We start from the raw sequence: 8,583 nt of genomic DNA on the forward strand, positions 1-8,583 counted from the left end.
TACTGCTTCGTCTTCTCGGCCATCTGATAGTGTATTATGTAGTTCATTATAAAAATGATAATTTTATACCAAATTTATTTAAATTCAGGACTATAGTTTGTGATAATGACAATGAATGTTATTGATGAAGGTACTGTTGCGTATTTGTGATAGTTTTTATAACTTGTGGGTATAAGTCATGTTTCATATTTAAAAAAAAAAGTGAAATATGTTTTGAAAACTGATGTCCAAACACATTTTCATCTTCAAACCAAACTTCACCCAAATTAAATTTTTCAAAATAAATTTGGGAATCTATGACCAAACGCAGCTAAGAGCCCGTTTGGCCATGAAATATTTTCACTTTTTTTCGAAATTTTTTAATCTTTTTAGAAATCTGTGATTGGCCATAAAATTTCCAATTTTCACTTGAAGATGAATTTCGGAATTTTTCGAAAATTTGAAAAACTCCAAAAAAAACTATTTTTCAAAATTTTCACTCAAATCACTCACAAAAACTAACAAACAACCCAAAATTATATTCATATCCAAACACAACTCTAATTTTCAAATATCATTTTTTCACTTAAATTTTTTTCACTTTTTTTTGTTTGAAATTTTACAATTCTTATGTCCAAATGCCCACTAAGGGCCCCTTTGGCCATAGTTCTATTTTACTTTTTAAAATTTTTTTCGCTTTTTATCGAAATCAGTGTTTGATCATGAAATTTTAAATTTTTCACTTAAAAATGAATTTTAGAATTTTTTAAAAATTTTAAAAACTCCAAAAAACTATTTTTTCAAAATTTTTGCTTTAAATTACTCATAAAAATTCAAAAATAGCCCCAAATTATATTTATGTCCAAACACACTTAAATTTCTTTTTGCGAAATTTTACCATTCTTATATCAAACGCCCACTAAATTACTTACTTAAAAAATACAAGTATACAATTGATATCTGTTTGCGTGAGTCGTACTCGTATACGACTGGACTCCAAAACACCCCGGGAACATTCTCCCGCGATTAAGAAAACTATCGGTCCTGATCTATCCACGTCATCACACTAACCACATCAACTCCCTACACCCTTCCACATAATCCCCAAATACTCCAAGCTCACCGAAACCACCTCTTCTTCTCTCTTGTAAAATTTCACATATAAATACCAAAGCATCTCGTCCCTGCTCCCTTTCTTCTTCAAAAAACACCTTTTAACAATCTGAGAAACTTCAATTTCCCTCCCCAAAAGTTTCCTTATGGATACACCGGTCCTCCATTCAAACAAGTGTAGTTCCTCTGTTTCCTTTAATCAGTTTCAGCCCTTTGGTATCTTTCCCTCAGTTGATTTTCATCGTTTGACTTTTAGTCAACTCTGTTTTTGCTTTTGACCTTAATTTACCGGAGCTGTCACCATGGGAAGAAGTAAGTTCTACTTCTAATTAGTGAAATCATACTTGTAATTCGACTAATTAAAATTACTCTTTAATTGTTTAACTCTAATTTTGTCAAAATAAGAGAACCTAATTTTTTTTTTTTTTTTTTTTTTGTAGAGAGTTCGCAAAGGAAGAATGCGGTGATGTTGGATAGCGATGACGCGGATAGCGTGAGTTCATTGTCAACTTCTCGGTCAGATATGATAGTGTCAGGTGTAGAGGAGGTTCAAGTTGACAAGGAGACTTTGCTTGATCAATGCGTCGATGCCCTCTATGAGAAAAGGTTTTTTCCAATGCGTTACGTTACATAATATAAGTATTAACCCCTTCGTTTCAATTTATGTGAACCTATTTTCTTTATAGTCCGTGCAAAAAAGAATGATTTTTTTCTTACTTGAAAGCAATTTAACTATATGCAATGATATATTTGCCTAAATTTTAATGTTGCATGTTAAAACAACTGCGCTCAGTCCCAAATAAGTAATAAACGCAAGTCCTGCCATCATCGTACCAAAAAATGGATTAGTATTGCATGTTGAATAAATAAATTGGACAGTCAAATATTGCATTTACATAATTTTCACAGCTTTAAAATTGTTTGAATTCATTCAACTATGTAGATTTAAATTTTGATGTGATGTTTTATTTATTACACATAATTTTCAACCCTTGTTTTAATATTTTCTTCTTGTGTTCATATAATGTACGTATAAGCTAAATTAACCTATTAACTTCCATATATAGTCAAATACCTGGGGATGTTTTTGTTTTTAAGTTTCAAAATTGTTTTATTATCATAGCTATTACCAATATGGTAAATATTTGTCAAATTGGCATTTTAAAATCTAAGTCTAGTTAAACTTCTTCATATAAAATAGAAATGGTGCAGAGGGCTATTAGCTTTTGGGAAAAAATAGTGGACCGTAGAGTTTTCCTTGGAAATGTTCTTTCTTTCTTTCTTTGACATTTTTTTTTTGTACCAGCTTTTTAAAATGTTTAATATAAAGTGAGGTAAGCTTGGGGGATGAAAGTCGATATTTCACTTGCACTTTAAAGACATCTACGTTTAATAATGTTCTTATGAGAAGCTTTTTATGATTTGTGTTTGGATTGGATTGATTTATCAAAGAAAATAAAAATAAAATATAATTGCAAAACATCACTTTGTAAAACATTCACTTTTGGAGAATGAACTTTGTAAAACAATCATCCAAACTTACATTTATTAGTTCTAGCTACATTCGATAAGATATAGCTATATTCCTAAGTAAGATGTGCATTAGATTAATTTTAAATTTTGAGATAAATTAATATGAAAGTACTAAAAGGTAAGTAATCATATATCTTTGAAAAACACATAGGTAAAAGAAATCATATTGAAAAGATAAATATGTGAAAATTAAAAGGAAGATTGTTGATATTTTTTTGGGGGGTGGAAAAGCTAATAAATATGGTTTTGGTTTGCTTTAGTTGTCAAATGATATTTTGGTTTGAATTGTGGAAGCTAGAAACTGAACGCCAGTGAATGGTTTCTATACTGAACGCCAGTGAATCTATATAATGTACTTTATTTGCTAGTTTACGGGCAGGCATCTTATCGGAGGTTTCTAATATACGCTTGTGTGATTCCTGATGAAGCATATACTTGGGGTAGTGTAGTGCGGACGATTTTAAAGCGAATTCCCCATTCGTTAGGTAGAAAAGATCACCAAGATTTCGTTCCGGCATCCCAAGATTCCTTTTTCAACAGAATCTTTTGCATTCACAAGTTCAGTGATTCCTGTAACTTAATTTGCTTGTTAATCCGCATGTCTATAGTTTTAATTTTTGGAAAAGAACTTTTCTAAAGCAAATTGGGCTACAAAGCACATGTAATAACTAAGTTGTTTATTTAGCTCCAGTTGATAGATGGCTTGTATATGGTACTGCGTTTTGCTTCTGACAAAGATGTGACTGATATAAATTATTGTTTGTTGGCTATGTAGGGGATCAACAAGAGAGAACGCTCTTGCGTCTATTATAGAAGCCTTCAATAGCGACATACAACATGAGTTTGTTGAAAAGAAGTAAGGGAACTTATGTTATGCTGATCTGTCAGTTGTCCAGCTTTTATTCTTTGACTTTAAAGTTCATATGGATGGAATGCTTGCTTTTAGGAATGACCTTTCTTGTGCTAGTATTACTTTTTGTTTTTAAAAAAAATCTTTGTTATGATGGTTAAAGGTGGTGGGTTCTGGCTAGTATCTGTAAAAGATCCTTAGACAACTTTTCTACCATATCGTAGTATCTACCAAATGCCAAACCAGCTAGAATTGCTCAGATATTTATGTCCACATGTGATTGGTTTACGGAATGTGAATGTTCTCTTTTGTTTCTAGGAGCACTACGGCCGTGACTATGAGTTAATTCCTTTCTTTTAGTAAAAATTTGTTATTTATGAATAAATGAAGATTTTGACTGCCAGTCTTTCTAATAGAAGGCTAATATCAAGGATTTGTTTGGTTCAAATAAATGATCCCATATGCTAGAGGGCCAAATTTTGTCTATCCACATTAATCTTATTACCTTAGTACATGTTTACAGATCGTTCAATAGCTACTTAGGAAATTTTAAGCCTTTAATGTAACTGCATAGCGGTTGCTTACCAAAAAAAAAATTAATTACGTGGCGGTTATTAATCTGTGTAACTTTTGACAATTTTTCTAATTCTTTTTTTTTTGGTTAAAATTTCATGAGCCATGTGGGTAGTCTTTTGCAAACTGATGATTGTCAAATTTAAATTATCGCACATTCATTGATTATGCTACAATCAATATATCTGATAGTAGAAAACGCATTGAATATTTGGTAGAAGATTTAGCTCTTTTTTTCCCCCTCCGGTGTCCAATGAAGTATTTATAGCACTTGCCAATATTACTGATATTTTGTTTCTTTTAGGTCTTTATGCTTCCTGTCAATTATTGTTTTATGGTTTTAAATATTTACGGCCAAATCTTCAGCTTTGTTCTATTATGTTTTGACTTCTCAGATTGCTGTAATTGTAACCTCTTGTTGTGCTCTTTTCACTGTTATGTTTTATCATGCAGGTTTGCCACTTTGTTGCAACAATGTCTGAATTCCATTAAACGGGGCTCCTCCAAGGAGATAGCTTTGGCATCTCATTTTCTTGGTCAGTAATCTTCTAACTCTGCATATTGATGAGCTGTGGGGTTCAGATAGTTATCCTTCAAGTTGATTCCTAAATTTGACTTGTGTCATTTCGTCTGTGATTAGGAATTTTGGCTTTAACTGTTGGTCCTGGGGAAAAAGCACATGAAATGTTGGAAGAATTAGTGTCTCCTATTACAGAGGCTCTTAAATCTCGTTCTGAGACATCTAAGATATCTTCGGTGTGTTTGTAGATGGTGGATGCTTCTTTAAGTATTGTTATTGCTTAGCATTCAAGCTTGAATGCTGACTTTTGTTTGGGCGATTTCAGCTACTGGAGTGTTTGGCCATTATCACTTTTGTTGGAGGTGAAGAGGCAGAGGAAACAGACAAGTCAATGCAATTGATGTGGCAAGTCATTCATCCAAAAATTGGTCCTAATGTATGTACCCCTATGTTTATTTTTCAGCGGGAACACGATTTTAGAAGCTTGGTTTTGTTGCTTTTATGTGGATGTGTATTGCGATGTTAATGCCAATCCTTGATCCCTATCTGTCAATATTTCTGTTTTGCGTTTCACTATTTAAGGTTTGGTCTTGCTGGTGTCATGTGGATGGTATATTGTAACAGAAATTCCAATCCTTGTTCCCTATCTGAGTATTTTGTTTTTGCTTACATGACTTCTGTTACGTTACGTATTTCATTGACGACTGTATCTGGTTCATTGATCAGGTAGCTACTGCTAAACCTTCACCACGAATGATAACTGCAATGGTATCTGCGTGGTCTTTCCTCCTTACTACCATTGATGGACGGGCAGTAAACCCAAAAAGCTGGCAAGGGTGAGTATGTGCTCGAACTCCATACCTACCCCTCCCGGAAAGAAAAATTAAAGAAAAAGCCAGTAAAAGGAAGAAAGAAGAGAGAAAAGTTGTACTTGTTACATCCCATCAAGGACATATTATTTGTGTGGTATGTTTGGATGAAGACTAGAATGGGATGCAGGGTTTGTATTTGGTGAGTGTATGACAATTGGAGTGTGCATCTTCCCATGATGCAGGTCAATCTCTTACTTTTCAACTCTGCTGGACAAGGATGACAGAGCTGTACGCATTGCAGCTGGCGAAGCACTTGCTTTAGTTTTCGAAGTCGGGAGTCTTGAGAAGTTCTCTGTTGAAGATAAAGGATCTACTGACAGCTCCACAGATGAAGCAAACAAATCTAAGCATATTTTGCATATCCAAGGATTAAGAGAGAAGGTCCTGAACCAGATGAGAAGCCTTTCAGTAGAGGCCGGAGGCAAAGGATCAGCCAAGAAGGACCTCAACAGCCAAAGAAACACATTTCGAGATATCTTGGAATTCCTTGAGGTACCACTCTGTTTTCAAGTTATTGCTCTGCGATTGTAGTAGCTACTGGCTCTAGTAACTTCCTTACATTCGGTATTAGGATGGATATACTCCAGAGAGCTCAATGAAGATTGGTGGGGAGTCGCTTACCACAAGCACCTGGCGTCAACTGATACAGGTCCTTGTCATTCCTGTCAGTCTTATAGCAACTAGCTAGCTGCTTATCTGCTGAAATTATGTGTAATTTGTTGAACAGTTAAACTTCCTAAAGCACTTCCTTGGAGGAGGTTTTGTGAAGCACATGCAGGTTTATTTTGCTTACTCATCACTTGAGTTTTTGGGCTGTTGGTGTTGGTTTTCTATTTCTTATAATCTATATTCCTGTCCACTGTGCAGGAAAATGAATTTCTTCATGATGTCGTTGGTTTCACACTGAAGAGAAAATTGCTTTCGGGTGTTGGGCATCGTGTATCTGGAACAGAAAAGGTGCCTCTGTGCTTCTAAAAGCACTTTATTTTATGGATATGTTGTGTATGGATGTGCTGAGATCACTTTAATTTTTTTTTAAAAAAAGAATAAGCCATCACCTTCAGGGCTGTGTGCCTTTAGTATGGGCGGTTAGGCATGACCTGTACCACGTCGATTGATGCAAAATAAATTACAGAAAGCAGAGGGGGACGTGGACCTAACCTCCAAAAAACGTGTAAGATTGAGTACTTTAACCTTCAAAAAAATAATGGAAGGACCAGCCTATACAATTCCTTTCATGCTAAGCAAGAAAGTTCTCAACTAACAAAGAAGTTACACTTGTCAAATCTTCTTCTTATGCTACGTATGTGATCTATCTTGTAGAAATAATCCTTTCACCTCTTTAGGGAGCTGTTGAAAAGAGTAGTAGAAGGTACCATTTCCACCGGAAGAAGCTTGTTTGGCTAAGAAGTCAGCCTCTTGGTTGGCTTCTCTGTAACAGTGAGAAATCTTTACATCTGCAGCACTTATAATCTGGACAATCTCTGATGATCCTTTTCAGCTTGAGGTTATTTGTGTCTTTGTCAGTTTGTCATTCAACGTGTTAATCACCACCGTAGGATCTAGTACAAGATAACAGTTGTTAATTCCTTCTTGTTTGCACCACCCCATATATACCTGCCATTGCTTCTGCTTGGTTGTTGCTCTTACACTGAGCTGGTAGTGGAAATGCCATGATCTCTTTAAGTTGACATTCCTCTTCGTGTATATTTGTATTGCTGGATAGATTTATTTTTTCCCTGTCAAGTCTGCAAGAAAAAAAAAGAGTTTTTCCTTGTTTATTGAGTCTTAATATTAATTTGACTGACCATTTATGTTATGATAATGCTCCTCTTTATCAGAGGCTGTACAAGTCACCAAACTCAGTCACTAACAAGGCCAGAACTCAATTTCGAAACAAGCAAAGGATGTTATCCCAGGCAAGTAAAATCCTTCTTCAGTCTGGTCAATTTACGTGTCCATGATGTTGTCGTGTTGTACTGCTGGTGAGTAGATATCTGAACTTCACTCCGTTCCGATGTCTCACAGCTAAAAGATGAGTTCTCCTCAGTTTAAATTTCTTTAGTTGATTCTGCCATCTTATGGAGTAGTATCTGTTTGGGAGATAGTGTCGCATCTCCTATTAATTGTATTAATCACTCGTCGAAGATTCTCTTATTAGCTTTCCATTTGGGTTCGTGGCTAAAGAAGGAATCTCGAACTTGAAACAATAGGGCAGCCCGGTGCACAAGGCATCCCGCGGTCACGCAGGGTCCGGGGAAGGGCTGCACCGAAGGGGTGTGATGTAGGCAATCTAACCTAATGCAAGCATTAGTGGATGCTTTCACGGCTCGAACTTAAAACAATATTTTGCCATAATTTTATGGCTTGTCATGTCTAAGTATATCGCGTGGTGGTATTTCACAGGATAAGAATGTGGGCTGCTACTACACGACTGGTGATGAGGTCTGAGGAGTATTAGTTAGCAGAATCGCAGTTCACAGACTAAAATATATATACATTTGGATATTTGTTCCCATGTTAAGATATTCATTTCTAGTCGGACATTTGTATAAAGATATGGTAGAAACTCCGAATGATTATATCGTCTGTGGGAAGCTTGTTGGTTCCTTGTTATTCTTCTTTTACTTGAACCGAGTCGTCTGAAGAGTATTTCAGTTTGCAGACTCCCAATCAGCAGCTAAAATTTGTTAAGTGATCAATTGGGAAAGACTCGAAAAATCTGCGCGAACCAAGTCGAAGATAATTTAATTTCTACTGACTCGTCATCTTTTGCAATTAACTGCATCTTGGGAGACATCACACCTGCCCTGATGTATCATTTGCATCCCACCAAAAGTTCAACTACATGGACTATTGAATTCAGTAACTGGATCTACATAAAAGGTGGCCCAAATGGCAAGTTGGGGGTCACCTTGTGAGGGTGAAAGCAAGTTGATAAACATAGAATGGAACGATCAATTCTTCCCAAGTAGGCCACATCAGTTAGGTCAAAGATGATTCAGGAATTGGGTTAAACATAGTTCAGTTTTATAGCGGCAACTCAAGATTACTATTTATTACTTCCTGCGAATCATTACTATCTATTAGTTCCTGCGAGTCTCTAGCTGTACAATTAATAAGTCATAAATAGTACGGAGAAG

The 8,583-nt window shown here is 35.5% G+C and overlaps 1 protein-coding gene across 1 annotated transcript; it reads left to right on the plus strand.

The window, feature by feature from the left end:
* The first annotated feature begins 1,086 nt into the window (after positions 1 to 1,086).
* Positions 1,087 to 8,067, plus strand: LOC104086945 (uncharacterized). Its single transcript, XM_070191820.1, has 13 exons — positions 1,087 to 1,404; positions 1,533 to 1,698; positions 3,401 to 3,481; positions 4,502 to 4,584; positions 4,689 to 4,804; positions 4,894 to 5,004; positions 5,295 to 5,404; positions 5,623 to 5,932; positions 6,012 to 6,089; positions 6,168 to 6,218; positions 6,308 to 6,397; positions 7,282 to 7,359; positions 7,847 to 8,067. The coding sequence occupies exons 1-13, from the start codon at positions 1,395 to 1,397 to the stop codon at positions 7,889 to 7,891; spliced, it is 1,329 nt and encodes a 442-aa protein (XP_070047921.1). The 5' UTR covers positions 1,087 to 1,394; the 3' UTR covers positions 7,892 to 8,067.
* The last annotated feature ends 516 nt before the right edge of the window (positions 8,068 to 8,583 follow it).

The sequence above is a fragment of the Nicotiana tomentosiformis genome, chromosome 12, assembly GCF_000390325.3.
Source record: "Nicotiana tomentosiformis chromosome 12, ASM39032v3, whole genome shotgun sequence".
In the NCBI taxonomy this organism is placed as follows: domain Eukaryota; kingdom Viridiplantae; phylum Streptophyta; class Magnoliopsida; order Solanales; family Solanaceae; genus Nicotiana; species Nicotiana tomentosiformis.